This window comes from Podarcis bocagei (genome assembly GCF_964188305.1).
Source record: "Podarcis bocagei genome assembly, chromosome: 1".
NCBI lineage: Eukaryota > Metazoa > Chordata > Lepidosauria > Squamata > Lacertidae > Podarcis > Podarcis bocagei.
The window spans coordinates 75172762-75197360 of record NC_138125.1 but is presented as its reverse complement, the minus strand read 5'-3'; the positions used below and the strand labels follow the sequence as shown (position 1 = coordinate 75197360).

General features: G+C 41.6%; 1 protein-coding gene and 1 long non-coding RNA gene across 6 annotated transcripts in view; one reads left to right on the top strand and one right to left on the bottom strand.

The window, feature by feature from the left end:
• The window catches only part of SERGEF (secretion regulating guanine nucleotide exchange factor), a 117641-nt gene that overhangs the window by 16446 nt on the left and 76596 nt on the right, over nucleotides 1-24599 (top strand). For all 5 annotated transcript variants that reach the window (XM_081202449.1, XM_081202448.1, XM_081202450.1 and 2 more), the window contains exon 9: nucleotides 8787-8953. In XM_081202449.1, coding sequence (XP_081058575.1) covers nucleotides 8787-8953 — 167 coding nt within the window. The remainder of the gene's footprint in view (nucleotides 1-8786; nucleotides 8954-24599) is intronic.
• The window catches only part of LOC308591734, a 184298-nt gene that overhangs the window by 147885 nt on the left and 11814 nt on the right, over nucleotides 1-24599 (bottom strand). The gene's annotated exons all lie outside the window — the stretch shown is intronic.

The following is a 24599-nucleotide window of genomic DNA, read 5'->3' as shown; positions in this document are numbered from 1 at the left end:
TTTGCCAACCTAGAAGTTCGAAAGCACGTCAAAGTGCAAGTAGATAAATAGGTACTGCTCTGGTGGGAAGGTAAACGGCGTTTCTGTGCGCTGCTCTGGTTCACCAGAAGTGGTTTAGTCATGCTGGCCACATGACCTGGAAGCTGTCTGCGGACTAACGCCGGCTCCTTCGGCCAGTAAAGCAAGATGAGCGCCACAACCCCAGGGTCGTCTGCAACTGGACCTAACGGTCAGGGGTCCCTTTACCCTTTACCTTTAGGGTGTGGTTGGTTGTCTTTGGTTGGCGTAGTTAGATTTGTTTATGTGTGTGAGTGTGGGGTGTGTGGGTGGCTTTTTGGATCAGGTTAGCCAGATTGATTCGTATGCTGTCGGCAGATTCTTGTTGTTTTGTTGGGCTATGTATGTGATAAAGGGGAACCATACTGGGGTGAAGGCGTCTTCTATTGGTCCCCATATCAGTTTCAGTTTATTGGTTAGTTTTTCTAGTATGGCTATTTCCCATACTATTTGATACCATTGGTCCATGCTTACTCCTGACAGGTCTCTCCAGTGTCTGGCTATAATGTTTCCGGCTGCTGAGAGTAGGTGGGTTATGGACTCTTTATAATGTGAGTGGGCATTATGATCTTGGAAGATGTTCAGTAGGTCCAGTTTTGGGGGGAACCGCTGTATAATTGACATTACCTGACACACTGGGAAACGAGCTGTACAAAAGCCTTGTGAGCATCCATTAAGTATGATTCATCCGAAGATGGCACAATGTTCTTCCTGCTATGTTAACAACCTCATCCTTGGCTAGGCTCTTAGGAATATTAATGTTTTTTTATATTGGATTTTAACATATTCTCTCTCTTGTTTTCCATCCCCTCTAGTGTACCCTTGGAATCCCCTGTCAAAATCAGAATATTAAAGGGGCATGGAGATTCACCTACTCTTCCCATAAGAGTCTCTAATTCTTGCTATAAAAAGAGATAGTAGAACAGGGGTTTAGTTGGGAGCTATGTAGATGTTCCTTTTAAAGAAAGTCATCTCTTCAGCCAATGATACTGTGAGAATCACAAATGCAAATGAGCCATTATCTATTTGTCCATTGTTTGGAATCCAATAGAAACCAATGTTGCTAATCTGATGAAAAATGCCCCCTATATTTTAGAAATGTTTTATGCATCTACAGATATAGTTAAACCTTGGAATTTGTATATAATCTAGGGTGACTATCCCCAAATTGTTAAAATGTAGAGGGCTGTGTGTTGAAAAACATGTTCTCCTTTCTTCATTTTAATTCAGGACAGGGCCACTCTATGATTCTAAACACACTTAACTGAGAAACGAACTCACTGATATTAACAAATATCAAATATCCAAACAAATGTGCTGAAAATCAAAATATTGGGCCTGCCTCAAATGTAGTTCATGCTCTTAGGACATCTGTCTAGGGCAAAGTCTTTCAACTGTGTGGTGGAGAACATAACAACCGAGTGTTTAGAATATGGAGTTGGTTTATAGAATCATAGATTCATAGAACTGTAGAGTTGGAAGTGATCCCAAGCGTAATCTAGTCCAACCCCCTGCAATGCATGCATACACATACATAGATATACACTGGCATAGCAACTGGCATCCCCATACAGTAGTGAGTTTCCAGCCCCCAGATGTATTATCTATTACCACTTAGCCATATGAATAAGCACTAGGGTTGCCAGCTAACTGAGGGGAAAGACCCAGACTGGGCAAAGTTGTTAAGCTGGTGTCTTTTTTTTAGTTTTGCATTAAAAAATTATGTTTTGCTGATTTATACCTGGACACTGCTACCAACTATGGTATTACAGATATGTTTGAGACGTATGGCAACCAGTGCTATTTCCCATGTCTTCTTGTGGGCTTTCCAGAGGCATATGGTTGGCTGCTGTTGGAAACAGGATTCTGACCTCAGCCAGCAGGGTTTTTATATGTTCTTTATTGGAAGGGCAGGCAGACCTAATCAGAATCATTAGGAAGTTACTGCACAATGGCTTTGATTCATGCAACCACTCTAACTAGATTAGTCTTGCTAAATTTGTGCCTTCCACAGCCATGCTGACTAGGACTGATGGAAGCTGTAGTCCACAATATCAGGACACAGGGTTGGCAAAGGCTGTCACAGTTCCCCACCCCTTTGATACAGGCTGAAATCTCATAAGATTGTATTCTTTATTTTGTCCATTCTTATTTTACTTAATTTCTTTACAGGCCACATTAATCCCGCCAGTAACCCTGTAAAGCTCAGAGGTGGGGAACATCTAGGCTTGCCAGATGTCGCCATACTACAACTTCCATCGTCCCTGACTATTGACCACTTTGACCTGGGCTGATGGGAGTTGGCATCTGATATCATTTGAAGGCCCATAAGTACCCAAGCCCTGCTATAAACAAGTTGCTTTTATGGCACATTTTTCCACAGCTGGTGAACAAAGAGAAAATGCCTTACCCATTGACACCCTGTAATTTCCCACTTCTGAGTGGTAATTTAAATCCTGGTCTCTCAGATTCAAGTGCAGAACTCTAAACACGAGGCCAGACGGCCAAGATGCCTCATCCCCACCCTTTATGTCTATTTATCTCTTTGAAACAGAATGTGAAAATGATTGTGGGGTGTGTGTGTGTATATATGTATGTATGTGTTTTGGTGTCTTCGGGTGTCTTCCCGTGTAAGAGTTGGGGTGTCTAGGCGACGTTTCGCCTAGACACCCCAACTCTTACACGGGAAGACACCCGAAGACACCAAAACCTGCATTCCTGTACCCGTGAAAATCTACGAAAGCAAGTATGTATGTGTATATATATATATATATAGAGAGAGAGAGAGAGAGAGAGAGATGTGTGATATTATGCTTTATTGAATTGTACATTCATTTCTTTTGTGGATTTGAACTTGTTCTGCCTTGGCCAATGCTTTCTTGCTCATACAAACATCTTGACACACAACTGAGCCACACCAGGTGGTGATCTATGAGTTTTCCACTTCTCATTCCATCCCAAACACAGTGGCTGAGAGGTACTATTTTAGTAGAGACTGAGGCAGCTATGAGAACAAAGGCTTCCGCAAAGAGATAAGTTGAAAAATGATATTTTTCAGCTTGGTTTTCTAGATAATGCTTAATAGATTGTCCAAAGAAATTCACTGAGGAGATTGAAATTTTCTGTTTATGACAATCACTGCAGACCCAATGGGCCTTGTCAAACCTAGTTACGCTGAATCAGGAATTTATAGTATATTATTCATTTTGATTGTCATTTGGCTCCCTCAGGGAAAACCCCACAAATTAAATTGTAAATGTTACATCGTATTACATCACATTAAACCTTGGTGCATACTTGAAGTGCCATGAGATTGACAAATTAAAATTATGGCAGTGAAAAACTTCAGCAGTAGGAAAGTACCAACTTTAAACAGCCTGGAGGCAAAGCTTCTTTGCTTGCTTCAAAATATGTATAATATTCCTGTTCTCCATCAAATGAGCAACAAGATGGCATGGTCTGATATGGTCTGATGTGTGTTTTAGGCAAGGCAGAGGTGAGATATCAAACTTGAGCGTGATGGTTCACAGCTCACCCACTACACTATTGTTCTTCTACAGTAAAAGCTTTCCTTAATAACAATAAATAGCACCCCTAACATGCTTGGTGTTTTACAAAGTAGTACCAAAGACAAGCCATGTCCTATGGAACTTGCGATCTAAAATTCAACACAGGGTAGGTCTCAAGGTCAGGGAAGACTTACACAATTGTCTAACTGGGAAGTTAGACAATACTGTAATCTTACATACTTTTCTCTCTCTAAGACAAGAACAGCAAGAGGGAACCTCTCACCACCCAGATACAGCCAAGCCCAGTGCCATCTGGTGCCTAAAGTGTGTAATATCGCAATCCGTGTGTGGATGTGAAAATAGAAGGACGAAAATTGTGTGTTCAGTTCAGTAACATACAAACCTTTCTGGCACATCTCTTATCTGTATATTTTATTCTATTTTAGTTGTACCAGTAGATAAAAATTGGAATGGCTATGGAAACACTGAACAAATCATTGACAGGTAGGAAGAGGCCCAACTGAATCACAGAACTCTAGGGCATGAACTCTTTGCCATCCTTTAGAGACATTCAGCTGCACACAGACATGAACATCGACATCTGATGAAGGGAGAAGAACCAGGGCTAAGGATTACAGGGAGAAGAGCTTGTTGGGAGAGCATTGAGGACAGGAATGAATTGAAGATGGAAACTTCAGAGTGTAAGGAGGGGGCTTCTCTTGACTTTCTGGTCCTTAGGGAGCAATAAGGGATTGCTAACTACATAACTTCTTTAGATAAAGCAGTGCTGGTAAATTGTCTAATTGCTTGTTGGAATTTGGCCAAGTTTGGAACAAAGAAAATCTGGCTTGTGGTGCTGCTACTACCCTCTAGAGGGCAGCATTGATGTCTACATATTTTTATTTCCCTAGCACCTTCCTGTCGGCAGCTTAGAGCAGACAATAGATCTGTCTTGATCTGCGGTATTTGGACAATGGTGGATTGCAAAGGCAAGCAGTGCTTGGCTTTTCTCTTACAATAGCTGAGATTTTAAGTGATGGTAAATTCATGCAGTGCTGCTTTAAAAACTAGCTCCAGGGGATGGCTAAAGCCACAGAACAATTAATATAAGTGTTTTAATATGATTTGTAAAAATGACTGTCCACAAATTAAATTAGTAAGTGGGTGTGATAAACTTCATCAATTTTAAATTTTTTGAAACTTGCTTATTATTAACCTTAATGTAGATGCCTTTTTGAGGATATTGAAGGATGCTTGAGATAACCTACAATTTAATAAACAAATGCTACCACTTGTTCAGGCGCTCAAATACACAGAAAGGGATAGAGTGTGGCTGTTGGCTCCACCTGTGCATGTGTCCAGAGTAATGTCTTAAGGAGTTGTGTGTGTATGAATTGTGTGTATATCACTCTGTCCATACAATTAAGCTGAGATCATGTGGGCAGAGCATAGGCATAAATTCTCTCATATGCTGTTCTGAATTTGTTTAGGGCGAAGCCTGCAGCCACAAGGGGCTGCAATCCTATACCCCTTCACCTGCATGTTGAGACAAACATCTGAATAGTGTAAAATAAACTATACTGTAGGTACTGTAGCACACTATAAAATAAACCTTTGGTCACCCTGTGATGCATTTCCAAATACAGTAATGGCTAATGTTTTGGCATCCTTGCCTTCTGAAAGAGATGAGCAGGTTCATCATTTCCTTGTCCTTTATATGGTTTTTTGTTATTAATATGAGAAACCAATGTCTTTCTTGAACCTTCAGAGCAACAGTTAAACTTGCAAGGATAATGAGGAGCTACATTTGTTTTTAATTGCATAACTATAATTAGACTGCTATCTGCATTTAGATATTGCTATTAAAAGTTTAAAAGTGAGAGGCGCATCATAGCTTGAATTTTAAACAAGCCCAAGCCTTGGTTGGCAGTGATAAATAACAAGTGTTCTTTGATTTGGCAGCCTGTCTTGCAAATGAACTGTCCACATGGTCAAATAGCTGCAAGATCTCCTGGTGCGGGCTCTCGCCTCTTTCTGTAGTGAAGGAAGCAGGGGGAAGTAGGAGAAGGGAGTTCACTTTTTTGAGGCTTGCTCATAAGCTTTTCTGAGGAAAGTCCTTGTGTGAGGGCTGAGGCAGAAGGAGCAACAGCCAGTCTGCCTCAGTGCACTGGTTTCAGGGCCAGCCCCAGTGCTTTTTTTCTGGGGGGGACGCAGGGGTACGCATACCCCTAATGATTTTGTGAATCTAAGTTTGGCCTTGTTGAGCAGCAGTATTTCAATATGAGTAGGTAAATGAGAGTACCCCTAAACAGGCCAGCCCTGTTATTAGGCAGAGTGAAGCAGGCACCTTTGGCAGAACATGCTGGGGGACAGGAAGTGCACAGAACTCTGTGTGCCATTCAACTCACCTCACATCCCCTAAGATAGCTTCTGGCCACAGGTGCAATGGACGATACTGAACTCAACTTCTACCCTGGTCAGCTTCTGTGTCTGGAATGGGAAAGGCACCATCTTTTCCTTTGCCCACAGGCAGCAAAAATATTTAGGAGAGAATATTTATTTGATATTTATGTGCAGTTTTTTCATACAAGCATTGTCAAAGTAGCTTACACAGAAACAGATTAAACTAATTTAAGGAATCATAAAAAACACGACAGCTTAAAAAAAACCTAAATAAAGGAATGAAGAGCAGCATAAGGCAACAATTTAAGAACTTAACTTGCCTGAGCTTGAGGGAATAAAACCGCTTTTTCCTGTTTCTGAAAGGAAGACAGGTGCAGTAAAGAAATGGACCACCTAGGGCATGTTTGGCATGAAAGTCTGAAAGGGGTGTTTGCTTAGATGTGCTTACAAGCTTCCTTATTGAAGAGGGCTTCAGAATGGGTATTATGTGTCCTCCTAGGTGTGTACTTGTGAAGAGATGGATGTCTGTACCAAAGTTTCCAGATCACTTTTATTATTTTTATCTTTTTAAAATTTGTATCCTACCTTTCTTTTGTTGTGGAACCCAAGACGATAAACACATGGTTTCCGGGCACTCACCTCCATTCAGACACTGACCCAACTCAGCCATGCTTAGCTTCAGCAAGATGGTAGCCTCATGTGCCTTCAGCCTATACCCTGGGACTTTCATTGTCAGGCCCCTGTTGCCACCAAGGCATGAATGACAGTAGCAGGCATCTCTTTTCCAGTAGGGTGTGCAACTAAAGTTGGCAAAATGCTGCTACAGGACTATTGTTACCTGATCATTTAGGAGAATTGCTGGATGGACAAGTATTTTCAGAATATGAACCTGCAACTCAGTAAGGAGTAGGAGCCCATCTGGGTAGAACTAATATTTTATGACCAACTGGTCCACTGAGTCTCTCTCCCCAGCATGACGAATCATCAGCTCCCTCTTGCCTGGGTTACCTTTTATCTATCCAGCTCATTACTAATCTCAGTGCTTGTACAGAAAAGCCTCTACCACCACCTTGAGATAGACTGGAACTTGTAGGGAAAATGTAAGGAGAGGGGAATTTGAGAAATATGAACTGGGGAAGTAGGAAAAGAAGCTGAGTGTTAATTAACCGTTGAAGTCAGAAGAGGTTGGAGTGCATTTTTTTTTAAAAAAGCCTAGTTTCTTGTTATTTTTCTTTTTCTTCCCCCCTTTTTTCTTCCAAATGCTTTTTATTGACATTTAAGAACACCAACACCAACCAACAAAAACATCAAATCTTATTACATATTACATATATCCTACCGTATTTTTCGCCCCATAAGACACACTTTTTCCCCTTCAAAAATGAAGGGGAAATCGGGGTGCGTCTTATGGGGCGAATGCCTGCAAGCCTTGCGCGCCCGGCAGGAGGTCCCACCGGGTGCGCGAGGCTTGGGGCGGCAGCCTGTCGCCCGAAGCACGGGGAGCCCTCGGGAGGGCTCCCCCTGCTTCGGGCGAGTGTCTGCAAGCCTCGCGCACCCGGCAGGAGGTCCCACCGGGTGCGCGAGGCTTGGGGCGGCAGCGGACTGCTTGCGCGCACCTAGAAGCTTGGGGCGCGCTGAGCTCAGCACGCCCCAAGCTCCTGGTGTAGCGCAGCGATCCGCTAGCCCTGGGAGAGCCCCGCGGCTCTCCCAACGCTAGCGGACTGCTTGCGCGCAGCTAGAAGCTTGGGGCGCGCTGAGCTCAGCACGCCCCAAGCTTCTAGGTGCGCGGAAGCAGTCCGCTGCCGCCCCAAGCCTCGCGCACCCGGTGGGACCTCCTGCCGGGTGCGCGAGGCTTGGGGCGGCAGCGGACTGCTTGCGCGCACCTAGAAGCTTGGGGTGCGCTGAGCTCAGCACGCCCCAAGCTCCTGGTATAGCGCAGCGATCTGCTAGCCCTGGGAGAGCCCCACGGCTCTCCCAGGGCTAGCGGACTGCTTGCCGGCATGCAGAAGCTTGGGGCGCGCTGACCTCAGCTTGCCCCAAGCTTCTGGATTAGCGCAGGGGTCCGCTAGCCCTGGGAGAGGCGCCCGGCTCTCCCACGCTAGCGGAGACCTTGCCGGCACGCAGAAGCTTGGGGCGCACTGAGCTCCGCACGCCCCAAGCTCCTGGTGTAGCGCAGCGCACCTGGGGGGGAAATAAATTTTTTCCCCTTTATTTCCCCCCCCAAAATCTAGGTGCGTCTTATGGGCCGGTGCGTCTTATGGGGCGAAAAATACGGTACTTTATGCTCCATAGAGCCGTTGACTTCCATCCGTCCCTTCCGCAAGTTTTCTTATTCCAATCTATAATTCACAGTTTCATTGGTTAAAAATTACACTGTGACATAAGATTTAATTCAATCCTGCCAACGTTTTCATATTTCTACAGTTCTCATTTATATAAACCATAAATTTACTCCATTCTTTTTGGTATTTCGTCTCCTCCTGATTGCGAATTCTGTGTGTCAATTTTGCCATTTCAGCGTATTCGACCGGCTTTATCTGCCATTCCCTTACAGTCGAAATCTCCTGTAACTTCCACTTTTGGGCTATTAAAACTCTAGCTGCTGTTGTTGCATACAGATATAATCTTTGGTCTGTCTTCTTAATATCTTCTCCCACCAAACCTAGCAGAAATTCTTCTGGCTTTTTTGGAAAAGTATATTTTCCAAAAGTAAAGTTTCTTGTTATTTTTCTTACATTGCTGAGTTGCTGGTGTTTTCACAGTGATTAAGTTTTGTCTGGAGGACTAATGCTGAACAACTGTGTGTGTTCTATTCAGAAACAGGGAAAGTATTTACATGGGGTAGAGGAGACTATGGTCAACTTGGATGGAGCAGGATGCTGAATGAAGGAGAGAGCCAGGATGGAAAGAAATCGACTGAACACTGTTTGAAAAAGCAAATCAGTGCACCTGTTGCAGTGCCCAGCCTCACTGGAGCATCTGAGGTAAGGAGAAACCATGAATTTTGTTAAGGTCAGACCTCTAATTATTTGTTTGTCTTGTGTTACTAACTTGCCTTTTGAGCAAGGGCTATCTGTAGCCATCAGACATTATACACTGGGAAAGATCATCCAAGCTTTGGTGGTAACAACAGAAGACCGCCATCTTGTACCTCTGGTGGTATCTATTGAAGCAGTCTCTGAGAAGATGGGACTCTGCTACCTAGAAAACAGAAGTCCAGTTTTATAGTAGCAGCAATATAAAGAGAGGCAAACTTCCTAGATAAATTTGTGCATCTATAAGTATATATTGGGTGGAATGCAAAATAGCACCAAGGAGATTGTTCTGTCAGTGCAAGCATTTCTGTTTGTGAGATGGAACAATTGCCCCTCTTCTCCCCATGGATTTTCTTCTGGGGGTTTGGGAAAGACTTAGGGAATGGGGTGGGGGGAAGCCCTGCTGCATCAACAGGGGTCCTTGTGACTTCTGCTAGAGGAATTATTGTTGTTGTTTAGTCTTTTAGTCATGTCCGACTCTTCGTGACCCCATGGATCAAAGCACACCAGGCACTCCTGTCTTCCACTGCCTCCCGCAGTTTGGTCAGACTCATGTTTGTAGCTTCGAGAACATTGTCCAACCATCTCGTCCTCTGTCGTCCCCTTCTCCTTGTGCCCTCCATCTTTCCCAGCATCAGGGTCTTTTCCATGGAGTCTTCTCTTCTCATGAGGTGGCCAAAGTATTGGAGCCTCAGCTTCATGATCTGTCCTTCCAGTGAGCACCAGTGAGCTAGAGGAATAGGTTAGTTGAATCCAGTCTGATGATGATGATGGTTCCTTCTCTGTTCTTCGTCATGAGATCCTAGCATGGATTGCAATAATTTAAAAAATACAGTACTAAAACCAGTTAAATTGCAGTCAGGAGACTAGGGTGGGCTCTAAAATTTATATCTTGGTCATCATAAGCCAGGGCAAGGTAGTGTGTTTTCAGCATACCATGGAAACTATATTATGAAGGTACTCTTTGGGAAAGGAATTTCACTGTTTAGGGGTTGCAACTCCCTCTCCACTCCAAATGTGAGCTTGGTGAAATTACCAGAGAGCCTCCTCTGCCTATTTCAACACCCCAGACAGTCTGTAGGAAGGGAGTTGGTCTTTCAGATATATTATTTTAAGAGCGATCCTAAGTGTTGAGTTTTGTTTGACATAATCTGGATATGCCTGGTTATGTTTCCCCCCCCTGCTTAGTAACAGCATATTATATTTTAGTGCATCTGTAGTTCAGTTTTTCCATGTACATGTTCTGATGTACCATCTTTTGTGGAGCTGAGAGTTTCAAAGGACTATGGACCTATGTTGTTGTTGTTTACTCATTTAGTTGTGTCAGACTCTTCGTGACCTCATGGACCAGAACACGCCAGGCACTCCTGTCTTCCACTGCCTCAAACTCATGTTGATAGATTTGATAGCACTGTCCAACCATCTTGTCCTCTGTTGCCCCCTTCTCCTTCTGCCCTCAGTCTTTCCCAGCATCAGGGTCTTTTCCAGGGAGTCTTCTCATGAGATGGCCAATGTAATGGACTTATACCTAAATGAAAAAAGAAGTTGCCTAGAGTTTGGCCAATTAAAAAGAGCAACTTTAGAAACTTTGAATACTGTGAACTCATGGGTGGGAGGAAGTGAGAGTTTGTTTTATTAATAAACATCTTAGTAAGATCAGCAGTGTTTAAGCTGCTACTGATATAGAATGAAAGAGCTTACAGGGCTGAATTGGATAGCTAAAACCTTGAGATGTCAGATATAATCAGATCATGAAGAACCTAAGTGTAACTGGTATATATGATGACGAGTGAGACCTCGTCGAAACGTCGCCTAGACACCCCAACTCTTACACGGGAAGACACCCGAAGACACCAAAACCTGCATTCCTGTACCCGTGAAAATCTACGAAAGCATATATATATATATATATATATATATATAAAACAATATTGACATTTTGGCACTAGCTGGTGGCAGTCACAATCCTGGAATGTAGCTAAAAATGGGACTGTCCCTTGTGGAGAATGTCAGAAGTAAAACACCTGAATGCTTGGGTGTCAAAGTCTTCTGCCCACATCAGCTTGAACTGTGACAAGGGGCATTTCACAGCACAGAGACCCCATCACTGATCAACTGCAAATCCAACACTAAATCAAGGAAGCATTTTGCACATCAAATGCTTCTAGATTGGTTGTTCCCCCTGCCCTTAAAATAAAGGCTGTTTCTGAGCAGGGGGGGAAAGTTCTGGTTAATTAACATATGCATTCAATTTTCACATTCTGAATCAAGAAACATATATACAGAGAGAGCGGGAGAGATATTTTGAATAAGTTAATCTAATTAGTTTTTTTTAAAAAAGTTGATGGAACATGAAATTTTGTAGGTAGGCGTATTCTTCATCAAGAGCATTGTCTTCATGCTTTCTTCTACAGAAGAATTATCCCCTTTCCCTTGTGTATACCTATTAATGATGCTGGCATATAGGAACACTGCAAGAAATTCCCGCAGAAACATTTTAACGCTCCTTTTTGCAGTTTATCAAGTCTTCCAGCAATGTGATAGCAAGGATGATACAGCAGAAAATAATAATATGAGGCATGTCAACATTCATGCATACTTGCCTTTATAAAACTGTCTTTTTTCCACATTAGTGTTAAGTTGCCTGTCCTGGAATAGTTCTGGTTATCTTATTTTAAATATTTGAAAGCTGCCTTTAAGGGTAGACGCACTTTCAAGTTACAAGATAAAAGTGTAATATAATCAAAATAAATATACATAATGAAAGCCACTTGTATTAAAAACAGCCAGCTGCAAGCTAAACACAATCAGCAATGCAATAAAGCAAAACATACCTTCAAGGAAAAGGCAGTGAGAACAGATGGGTTATAAGGACTCCCCTAAATGACTATAGGGAATGAGGATGACTTGCCCCCATCAGCAGTACATTTCAGAAGGATAAAATCACTACAGGGGAAAAAACACACACACACTTCTGCCCAACCTGATTATTCTGATGGGCAGAAGGCCTCAACTGATGAGCATAATGTACAGAGCTGCTGATATGAGGAAAGGTGCCCTTCAAATAACTTGGACCGAAGCAGTTGGTGGCTTTAAAAGGTTAAAATATGTACTTTAGGGTGGACTCTAAATAGACTGCTAACTAGTGTAACTGCTGCCAGCTGCCTGCCATCTTCTTCTCTGGGCCCAGAGGCATTCTGGGAAATGAGGTTGGTGGTCAGCTGGAGCCTTGGCTGGCGCAGTGCTGTCACTGCCTCGCCATGTGCCATTCCTCTGTGGTATCGTCTGGGGAACCTCAGTGTCTGGCTGCAGGGTCCCATGAAAGTGCAAAGTGTACTTATTCAACTTATCAACTTATTCCAAGTTGATTAGCACAGGCACACTTTGGAAATCATTGAAGAGCTGTCACTGTGCCCAAGTAACATATATTTTCTCTTTATACATATGATTGCTTCCAACCTTGAGCTCTAATATTATTACCGGAATTCTAAACATATAAGGAGAAAATGCACATATAGTAACAAAGTGGAGAAGTGTTCTGTTACATTGAACTATATTCCACTGTAAATGGCTGTGTTTGGTGAGGCAGATAAACAACAATATGAAACCTGAATAAGCGTCAGATCTTGAATTCTGAACAGCCAGTGTGGTTAGAGCACTGGACTAGGATCAAGGAGACACATGTTCAAATCCCCACCCAAAAATGAAGCTGATAGGATGAACTTGCATGAGGCCTTGCCTATCGTCCTAGCCTATTAGGTCAATAATACTAATAATCTACAATAATCTATAATATAACAACAACAACAACAACAACAACAACAACAACAACAACAATGGGATTATGGGCTTGTTTTGTTTTTTCTCTTGTTTTTATTATGCATTTTGTTTTTATTTTGTATTTTTATACTGTGAACCTTCCTGACATATTTGGATGAAGGGTGGTATACAAATTTAATAAATAAATGAAATCAATACAATATTAATAGCAACTTTTATCCAAATCTAGGCTGTTGAATACTGTTTATGTTTATAGATTTATGCATATATTTTTGGGGAATATGGGTATCATGGGTTTAACACATTTTGCTGTAAAAATGTGGACTACAAAGGCTTTCAGGGAATATAATAAGCCTTTGAAGCTAGATTTGCTATTCAGCTGCCGAGAGCAAGTCTTCAGTACATTAGATGTATCACTAAGCTGATTACCAAAACCGTAGGTCTTAAGGAAATAGATAATGCAATAAGTGCATTTTTAATTGTCTGCTCTTTCCTGGTGCCCTGAAAAGTTAATTTTGTTTAAAAAACAGCTGATGAAAATAGCAGGAGGAAGATGATGATCTTTTCCCTTGCCTTAATATCAGCAAACTGAAGAGAAGAAAGGGAAAAAAAGAGCAATTTACAACACAGCATCATTATCCATTGGATTGGCCAACTGGTGGCTTCTTGGCTAGAGTAGCCTCTGAATTATTTGATCTCTGATGGCCCTATGAAAAATTTAGACAAAATTTTGCGATTTTACCTATTAGGGAAGGGGTAAAAACGTTTTCAGGTGGTAAGAAATAAGAGAGCTGATAACCTTAAGGTTACAGAAGCTGGCCATCCCTGCTGCTTATCATGTTTATGTTTCAGAGACTAGGGTCCTGTTTTGTTTTTAATAAACTCAGTGTAAAAGGAGAATAATCACATGGCAAATTTTGCATTGTAAAGATAGATCTTTAGGTGTGAGGTGATTTAGGTACAGAATCATTACTGCCCCCCCTTGTTTTTGTACACTATTGTGCTTTTTTCTGGAACCTTCCTCCTTAATCTCTGTCACTTATAGTAGGGACAGAGAACATGTGGCCCTCCAGTTGTCGGACTACAGATCCCATAATCTCAGACCACTGGCCATGCTGGCTGGTGGAAATTAGAGTCCAACAACTTCTGAAGGGGCACAGATTCTCCATCCCTAATTTACAGGCCCATTTGTCCCAGCCTGTCTATGACTCTGTGACTATATACAGATGTGGTTGCTGCCTCATATCTAGTTTGGACCTAAAAAAGCATGGCCTTTTCTGTTTATTTGTGTCTCAGTTCTCCTGAATTCTGGTTTAAGCTTGTACTCAGACCAAACAAGTGCTTTATCTTTGGAGGTGACTTTTGGTTTGTGTACAGTGTCATTGTGGAGGCAGATTGGCTGTGAGCCAGTGAGGAAATAGGCTATTAACTCACACTGATTCCATGCTTAGAAAGCCATACTGAAAATAATTAGAACAAAGTCACTTTATTTAAAAACATTCCCCAAGTTTTTTGAAATTTTCTTTAACGTTTGCGGTTTAGACTTTTACATAAAAAGGGTGTGCTTTCTGTTATGTTAAGTAAGATAACGTTAACAACAAGTAACTTCCACCATTACATTCAGTCTCTCATTAGTAACCTTACAAGTTGTTTTAAGTTTGGTGGGAGATGTAGGAAAATGTAAAGCAAGGTAGATTGAATAATATAAGCTGTGAGCAGCTTGCTCCAGAGTCCTTACACTGGTTTGGGGAAAAGCCAGATAGAAACTAGTTCTGATCTTCCACAGAACACAAAAAGGGGGGGGGGGGAGGAAAAATCTGACTAGTGTCAGACCTTTTAAGAACCAGTCTCTGTCCCCCTCTCACACAGCAAGTTGCTCATGTACAGTGGCTCTCCATGCCAGCACAAACATTCAAGGCTGGGGAGGAGAGAAATGTCCAGGTTCACACTCTGAGTTCAGTTGGCTCATTGGCTTGCTGAGGTCACCAGAAGCAATTAGAAGTATGAGCATCTGCAGGGTGGGTCTTTCATGTTCATAGGCCTTTGTGTGAAGTTGCCGTCTTGAGAGGATACCTATCTGATGTCTAACCAACTTATTCAAATCGCTCCAGTAATGTCTTGGTTTTCTGTCTGAGATACTGATAAACATTTCAATAGCTATTTCTCATTATGACAGTGGTTAAACCTAACTGTACTTTTAATACTAATTTTAATGGTTTTAGAATAAGCTTGGAGGAAACCGATATATACCTATACAGTCATACCTCAGGTTGAAGTAGCTTCGGGTTGAGTGTTTTTGGGTTGTGCTCCGTGGCCACCTGGAAGTAACGGAACGTGTTACTTCCGGGTTTTGCCGCTCGCGCATGTGCAGATGCTGAAAATGACGTCACGTGCATGTGTGGAAGCAGCAAATCGTGACCCGCACACACGCAGACATGGGTTGCATTCGCTTCAGGATGCGAACAGGGCTCCGGAACGGATCCCGTTCACATCCAGAGGTAGCACTGTAAAGAGTAACTTAAAAGATTGGTACAGAAAAATCATCAGTATAAAATCCATGTCCCTAAAACTATGTTTTATAATCAGTGAAAGTGAGAGTTCACATACAAAAAATAAAAGTATTTGTAGAACACCAAAAGCTGCATATTCCTTATATACAAGTTGCTGAAAACCGTAAAAGTAGAAATAATATCAGAGAAGGTATTTTGCATAATATGAGGTTAATTCATAATAAAACAGACAAAAGGATACCACATAGTATGAAAATCTTCAGTTTTAGACTTTCTTTTGGATAGGTGAATTTGTGGGGTGAACTTTTGGAACTTTCCTACCCAACTTGTAGGAAAGTGCCTTATATCAATATATGGTCCATCTATCTTGGTGCTGTCCATACTAACTAGCAGAGCCTCTCCAGAGATTCAGGACAGGAGTTTTTTCCAGGTCTACCTGAAGATAGGAGAGACTGCGCCTGGGACCATTTACATGCAAAGCCTGTGCTCTGCTGCTGATCCTTGCAAATGCCAAGCAGCTATGGTTGCATCCAGTGTTGAATATTGAATATGTAGCACTAACTAGAGAAATAGCTAAATCTTTATTTAACAGGTGCTGTAAGAAGTCAAGAACGAGACAAAGAGTGTGACCTGTGGTATAGGATCAATAGGCTGAATTGTGATGTTTTCCTTTTTCCTTGAAAACAAGATCCCAGAATATTGAGTACAAATCTTTGCATTATCTCGCACTGTTGTGTTCCCTAAGCCCTTCAGAATGCTTCTCTTTTGGGTGAGGCCTGTGAAGGTGCTTTTAAGAAGAGTGAATTATTTAAACAGTCAGCCAAAAGAAGCAGTGCTTTAGAACACTGCTGTACCTGAAATTAGGACAGTGTACAGTTTCCACCATTGCCCATTTTGAAGGAAAAGCATAACACTAAAAACTATTTTGTTTTCCAGCTGCACTGTGTAATCCACACTGCAATCCACCAGGAATAGAATAGAAGAACTTCCTAGGAAATTAAACTCTATGTATTTAAGTATTTAGCCAATGCTATCCCAAATGTCCATGAGATGTAAAAAGCTAAAAATATGAAACTTCTAATTGATACCTGCCTCCCTGGAATATGTATAACATATCAAAAGCTGAACATCACTCTTAATTTAGCTGCTAGAATAAAGCCAGATGATAGCACTTTAATGGGGGTTCTGAAATGACACATGACTGAAATACGTTCACTGTTGGGCAGAGTTGAGGACAGAGCTACTTGCTGGTTCAGTCTTGGAGCAAAGCAGTTATGTACCAAAAGGTGTCCTTGTTTAGTGTTAAGTGATTGTGATGGATGTCTTAATGGGCAGAGTGGTCTGTTCATATCTGTTTTAACCCTTAGCTTCTGTGAGTACATTATACTTGGAATAGTAATGAGATGAATGAAATGACCTGAATTGTATTGCTGTTTTACAACATAGCAAACCCCGGTTAGCTTGAGCCATAGATTGAATTCTGGTTTGGTGGGCAAACAGTGGTTTGGCCAATCCATAGTTTACTGTGTTTGGATGCACTAGCAAGGCAAGATAGGAAGCTCCTAATTTCCTCCCTTTTTGTGTGTCTGAAGTTTGTTATCACTTCTGAACAAAATGGAAAAAAAATGGTTTGCTCTCATATTGGAAAGTGTCCATTGTATCTCTAAGTGTTCGAGTGTTTGACTGTACAGTAAAGTATACCCTGAGACTTGGGCACAGCAGAATCCTTCTCATGTAGTAACTATCTGGCCCAGGGCTAGCCCAATACATTTTGGCACCTAAGGCGCACCTCAAAATGGCATCTTGCCTCTCCGGAAGGGAAGGGGTGAGGGAAGATCTACATCAGGAACAAAGATAGAAGAAAGATCAACATCAGGATATGCTGCTTCAGTGGATCCTGCTGCCTGAGGCGGTTGCCTCACCATGCCTCGTGTGGGCTGGCCCTGATCTGGCAAACTGAAGATAAACTCTAACTTCCTTCCAAAGTGTGCCAGTAATCAGAGATCATTTTATTTTCACTGATGAAATCAGTGTAGTTACTCTCAGAGAAGTACTGTATTGTTCTGTGTATAAGACTAGGTTTCCCCCCTAAAAAATAATGTCAAAAATGAGGGGGCGTCTTATACACAGATACCTCTCCCCCCATTTACTTAAATCTGAGTCCCCCCTAATAGGGGGCATCTTATACATGGGGGTGTCTTATAGACGGAAAAATACGGTCTATTTTGCCTCCATTCATTTTCACAAAGGAATGACATGACTGAACAGGGGTTTTGGTGTGCATGTTTGTGAATGAACTGTTCTGGAATGATATTTTAGGTTCAAAGTGCACTAACAAAAACCACTTAGAAAAAACACAGTATTGGTATCTAAAAGTGGATGTGGCAAGATAAAAGCAAGCTAATAATACTCACAGGTCCCTGGAGAAGAGAGGAGGATAAAAAGGAGAGAGTACCTTTATCTGCAACAATATCTGACTGGGAGAGGCTGGTCCATGGGGTTGTATCCAGTGCTGCAGCTTCACTCTTGTAACAAATTCTTGTGTCCGTATCAGTGCCTCCTCTTCCTCTCCTGTTCCCTCCAGCCTCCCATGTGCCCTCAAAATTAGCTCCAGCTGGTTTGGGGGCCCACTGTAGCAGATTATGGGGACATAAAGAGGGAAGAGTAGAAACAACTGTCCAGTTATGTGAATGGAACTCCACTCATACAACCCATGGATGAAATTTTGAATTAATTAATCATACAATGCAGATCTTAATGGGGGCCTAGGTTGGCAATATATTTATCAAAATTAGTGGCAATGTTCTAGGTGAGACCTGGTCCTTCGTGTGTGAATAAAAATCATCAGCCTTCAGTTAAGTTCATCTAAAAGTGATCACATTTTTATTTGCTGTCAATATTTGAATAGAACAAGTGGTATGGGGACAAGTCTCTGACAAAGAGGTTTCCTGCTTGAAGCCCTGCAGTCTTTGACAGAACATAGTTAAGAAGCAATTGATATTGTCCTATGACCTTACAATGTTCTGTTGATCAACAGTGGGTGGGCTATTAAGGTATATATACATGGACCCACCCTATTCTTCTGACAGTACTTTGTTTTAAATTGTTGTAACCTGCTCTGGGATCGTATGGTGAAGGGTGGATAATAAACTGAAAGAACAACAATAAACAAGCATCACCATCAACAGGTATTTGCTAACATTCTGGTTTTGCATCAGGCAAAAAAAGGTAAAAGTGATAAATGAGGGAAACTATTTAAAAATAACATGTCTGCCTTTGGAGGAGCGGTGTCATTAATGTGTTCCTTGGAAGTGTCTATCAGGATTTGGGGAAGTTATATTATTATTGATCCTATCTCAGCAAGCCAATCTGTAGCTGTATTTAAGAATCATTGGAGCATAAAAAAATATCTCTAAGATGGGTTTTTAAAATAAAAAATAATAGTAATAATAGTTTTGACATACCGCATCTTTAAATCCAAAGGTAATTTTTCATTTCATTTAGTTCTGATGCACTAGTTCAGCTTGCACTAAAAATAGATGAAATGAAATCCATACCCCTCTTTTTTTCATCCTCAAAAACAACATAGATCCCCTCTTCCAATCACGCTTTGTTCCTGAGAGATAAAGAAATGAGTATTTAGCAAATATTCTTTTCTACCAACACGATAAACTAAAATGAATGGATTTAGCCCCTTTCCCCAATATGGTTGATTGCTTAAAATTCATGCCCTGCAGTTCAGTAGTGATGATCAGAATGTGGTTATATATATGTCAAAGCAATGTTAACAACATGTTGTTCATTGAAATTGCGGAACTGGTGTTTGCAAGGTGGCTGTACTTTTCCAACTTGCACGTTGCTAACTCAGTGACACTAGAAAGAAAATGGAGAAAAAAGAATTAATATGAAGATTTTTGAGCACAACATGCTCCTACTTTTGAACACTCTTTACTATCCATTTCTCTAGTGTGACTCGTTTTAACACAGAGCCACTTGGATCTTCTTTTAAAATCATTTTTTAAAAAAACAAAACACAAAGATTCCATAAACACTACAGAGAGATGGTACAAGTTCTACAGTTGATAAGCAAGGTGCCAACAGAAGAATGTGGATGTGCTTTGCACATAGAGTTGCCAACATAACAAGTTGTGGAATGTAAATAAAGCTGGTCAGGAGGGAATTCAGGTTGAACTTGGAGATCATCATGAAATAAAGGGAATAATACATGTTAGCATCAAAGCTTTTTTTAGGTGTTGAAAGTCAAAACTAACACTGTCTGCTGTGCCTTAAAGATTGCAGGTTGCCAGGTGGGACGACTAGTATAATATGCTGTTGCTGTCCAGCCCTCATGATCAAGGAAAGCTGTTGCATTCTGTATCAGCTGTAGCTTTCAAATATTGATTTATCTTTTCATTTTTTTCTGCTGCCTTTCAGCCCCAGCTGCGCCCCCCAAAGTAGCTAAAATGAAAAGCACATTGAAACCACATACAGTGGTAACTTGGGTTACATATGCTTCAGGTTACAGACTCTGCTAACCCAGAAATAGTACCTCGGGTTAAGGACTTTGCTTCAGGATGAAAACAGAAATTGTGCTCTGGGGCGCGGCAGCAGCAGGAGGCCCCATTAGCTAAAGTGGTGCTTCAGGTTAAGAACAGTTTCAGGTTAAGAACGGACCTCCGGAACGAATTAAGTTCTTAACCCGAGATACCACTGTAGTTAAAATAACACATTTAACAACCACCCATCCATTTATAACAGCAGACAAAACAGCATTGTTATTGGCTTAATATAGCCTGAGAGTTAAAATAAATGGTGGGCACATTTTCTTGTTTGATCTCTGAAAATGGAAGTGTTGAGAGCAGGATGCCATGAACGTACTACGGGACAATCTTGTCCGAATTCTGTACAACCGAAAAACAGTTGAATTTTTAAAAGTAGTTCTAAAACTTTACAGTATTTCAAAAGTACAAAATTCCAAATAACAAAGTAAACTTGTAATAAACTGAAAACAGCACATGGTTGTACTTCAGTGTTATATTTACTATTCCAATACATCAAGAAAAATACCATTTCTCCATGAATTTATTACGTTGATTTACTTGCATCCCTTTATAAAACGCTAATTCAATCATTCTCACAAGAGCTGCATTTTTTTTCCTTATCAGGCAAGGCTTTCACTTACTGAAGTTATTGTTGGTGTGTCTATTTTATTCAGATGGCAGAAGTGCTGTTTCTCAGCAAAAGACCTTTCTTTTGTTTATCGGGCCACTTTCTTGGCACTGCCTTTATTTTAGTCATGCCAGATGGCTCAGAATTGGCCATTTGCTGTATTTCCACAATTGCTGTCCACTTTGCCTGAGGAGGTGACACCATCTGCCGAGTGGATTCTTTCCCACGTGTACTAGAAATCATTTGGGGGAATTGGATCACATTGTCGAATTCCTCAAGATGTTTGGAAATGTAATCCAGGGTATGAATTGGGTATGCTGTGGGTAGCGCTGCAGCTGTAGTGCCTCAGTGCATCTCTTCATCACTCTTTCCCTGTATTCCTGGACATGGAAGTGAAGGGAGGATTCAAGGTGCAATGTAAGGTCTTTGTTGGCCCCTTGATGTACGCTGAGCATGTTCTGCTGTAAGGGAATGGAGAACCATTTGAAATGCATACTCGTGGCATCTTCTAGGGATGCAACCACATTTCTCAGTGGTTCCTGGTAGCCCCGACCACGGCCGTGTGGGTTTGTGGCATTGCCTAACGGAAGCCTTACTACTTCTAGAGCCCTTCTCTTACTGCATTTTACCTTTTGGTAAGTTTGGGGAAAAGAGTGCTGGGAAGTCACACTTGTGGGGAGTCCATTTCATCAAAATGCTGATGAAGTGGTCTTAAGCCTACAGAAGCTTATACCATAATGAATGTGCTGGCTTTTATGGGGCTGTAAAACACATAGGGATGCGGGTGGCGCTGTGGGTTAAACCACAGACCCAAGGATTTGCTGATCAGAAGGTCAGAGGTTTGAATCCCCGCGATGGGGTGAGCTCCCGTTGCTTGGTCCCTGCTCCTGCCAACCTAGCAGTTCGAAAGCACCTCAAAGTGCAAGTAGATAAATAGGTACCGCTCCGGCGGGAAGGTAAACGGCATTTCCGTGCGCTGCTCTGGATCACCAGAAGCGGCATCGTCATGCTGGTCACATGACCCAGAAGCTGTACGCCGGCTCCCTCGGCCAATAAAGCGAGATGAGCGCCGCAACCCCAGAGTCGGTCACGACTGGACCTAATGGTCAGGGGTCCCTTTACCTTTAAGACACATAGAGGTTTAACTCTAGCCACTGACGGTCATCCTAATTAGAAAGTGCTTGCATCAAAAATAATGGGGGCACTTCTAATGTAACTATTTGTTCTCACAGACAGATTTTAAAGCTCTCCAGGAGGCAAAAGTATAAAAACCCCAGTTCCTTATATAGAGTCAGAATGTTACTCTTTCTAGCTAGGTATGCCCAGGCTGACCTGGAAACATCAGGGATTGAACCTTCAGCATGCAAAGAAGATGCTTTCCCACTAAACTATGGCCTTTCCCAAGATGGCTAGATAAAATTACAGTGGTATCTCGGGTTACAGACGCTTCAGGTTACAGACTCCGCTAACCCAGAAATAGTACCTCAGGTTAAGAACTTTGCTTCAGGATGAGAACAGAAATTCTCATCCTGAAGCAAAGTTCTTAACCTGAGGTAAGTGGCAGCGGGAGGCCCCATTAGCTAAAGTGGTACCTCAGGTTAAGAACAGTTTCAGGTTAAGAATGGACCTCCGGAACGAATTAAGTTCTTAACCAGAGGTTCCACTGTAGACAGTTTGGTAAGTGAAAATACAGGCCTTAGGTAACATCACATTATTATTATTAGTGTTCTGGTCATTGGAAGCATCCTGGGAGGCAACTGGAAAATAGCTTCAGGCCCATGTTTGGAATGTGTGTCTACTCCGATGTGAGACCCTGAGAACAACAGATGAGTTTCATCTGAAGCTTTGTCTACATGCATACCTTGGATTCACATCTGATCAATCGCACATTAGAGCAGGCACCCCCAAACTCAGCCCTCCAACTGTTTTGGGATTACAATTCCCATCATCCCTGACCACTGGTCCTGTTACCTAGGGATGATGGGAGTTGTAGTCCCAAAACAGCTGGAGGGCCGAGTTTGAGGATGCCTGCATTAGAGAAATGTGTATCCATGGTGACTTTCTGATGACTTTTTTCTACAGCTTTTTAAAGGATGCAGTTAGGGGATGTTTGAGTAACTTAGGCAAATGATTCTTACCATTTGAGATAATTTCAATTCCTGAGCAAAATTTATTTAGTCTGTTACCTGAAGTTAAAAGGACTGTGATAGAATATATGTTGTTCACACATTCGGCTTTAACTTTGAGTGGAAACTCTAAAACTCAGTGAGTCATATGAGTCGGAACTATTCTTTATGGAAGAGCTCTTGCAGAAGAGAAAATTTATTTTGCCCAACATGTTGAAAAACACCACATCTTATTTTAAACAAAGATCTGCAGCATGTGAAATGTATCATTTGTTCAGGCATAAGGCATGCTGGAATGCATTATCTTTTCCCTCTGAAGATGAGGTTCACTGTTGGGTCAGATCAGTGTCTGATAGTTGTACATAATAATAATGATTCACTTACTGTTTGTGTTTCTACTATAAATGTAAATGTGTTTGACATTCTTATGGATATGCAGTTTTATTATCCTGTTTTACTGTGTGGAGTCTTCTCTGAATGATTTATTTTATATTAACCTTTTAAATAAGCTCACAAAGGCTGTTTAGCTTGAAAATAAATTTCTAGACTCTTGAGGGCTAGGAGAGATGGGGTATTCTGCCTCTCCAACAGCAACTGCTTCCATGGAACCTGTCTTCCGTGAAGTGTTGGTTGCACCAATTTCTAATACTACTTTTTGTAAAATTCCACTATCAACTATCATAAGAAGAAACAGCCAAATTTTCACATGGGTTCTCCTTCTGCATGACCTGAAATTTGCACTTCATCTACTTTCCCTGTGCCCACCCTCCTTATTTAACCCAAAGAAGATTTTACCCCTTCCAAACTAGTAGGAAGCAGGCTCTATGATGCTCATGAAAATGAATACATTCATGTAAAACTTCTCCCTCAAATTTGTCTATGACAGATACTGTTTCTCCTACCCATTTCTTTTCTGCTTCCAAGCAATAATCTGAGGGTGTGATCCTGAAAATTTTGAACACCCCCCTTTCTAGGTTTACCCAGAAATTGCCAAGGTGTGTGTTTTTAGAGAATAATGGAGCTGGGAGCAGAAAAAGGAAAAGAGAGAAGTTGCCTTGTGTTGCACTTCCACAGCAACCAGTTCATTTGCTGTCTCCAGCCTGACCAGAATAAAAGGTGAGAAAGGAACTTAATCTCCCAGTAGCCCCTGATGCAGTTGAGGCTGTCATCGTAAGAAGATTACTCTGAGAGGATGTTCCATGAGGATCCATGGGACTGGGTTATTGGGAAGCAAATCTTGTAATGGGCTTACTGAAATATATCCTCTTCCAAAACATATATTTACCACCAGATTCCTTGCTGCTCTACCTCTTGGTAAGCAGCAGCAACATAACTGACCAAAAGTCACATGAGGATCAGTGGCCCATGACACCATCCACTACTGTTTTATATCAAGTGTTGTTCAAACGAATCTAAATTTTAAGTATTCATGATGTCTTGATCCTCCAAAGATTGTGTCTGTTTGGCCTGGATTCAAGATGATATATTCTCAGCATGGCAGCTGACAACTTTTGAATAGCTAATTTCCAGTAGTTACTATATTTTAGCATAGCATGCTGAGGAGTAAGTGTCAGAATAGCCTCATGAGTTGGACATTAGCCCAAATCTGCTGGACAAAGCTGTGCCCTCAATTATGTGTGCGTATTATAGTCATACCTTGGTTCCTGAATGCCTCCATTTTGGAACGTTTTGGTTCCCGAGCGTCAGAAACCCGGAAGTAACTGCTCCAGTTTTTGAATGATTTTCAGAAGCGGAACGTGCTACGTGGCTTCCATTTTGAGTTTGTGGCTGTTGAATGTTTTGGAAGTTGAACAGACTTCAGGAACGGATTACGTTCGACAACTGAGGTTTGACTGTACATGTGTTTGTGCTTCCACTGTATTATTGTACCTGATTTTACAAACTGCTTGTTTGTAGTGCTGGATAAATGAACGTAAGACAAATTGAGCGAGGTCTCTCTTGTAGTGAGTTCCGTATCTCAGTAACTGATAAAAAGACATGCTTAAGCTA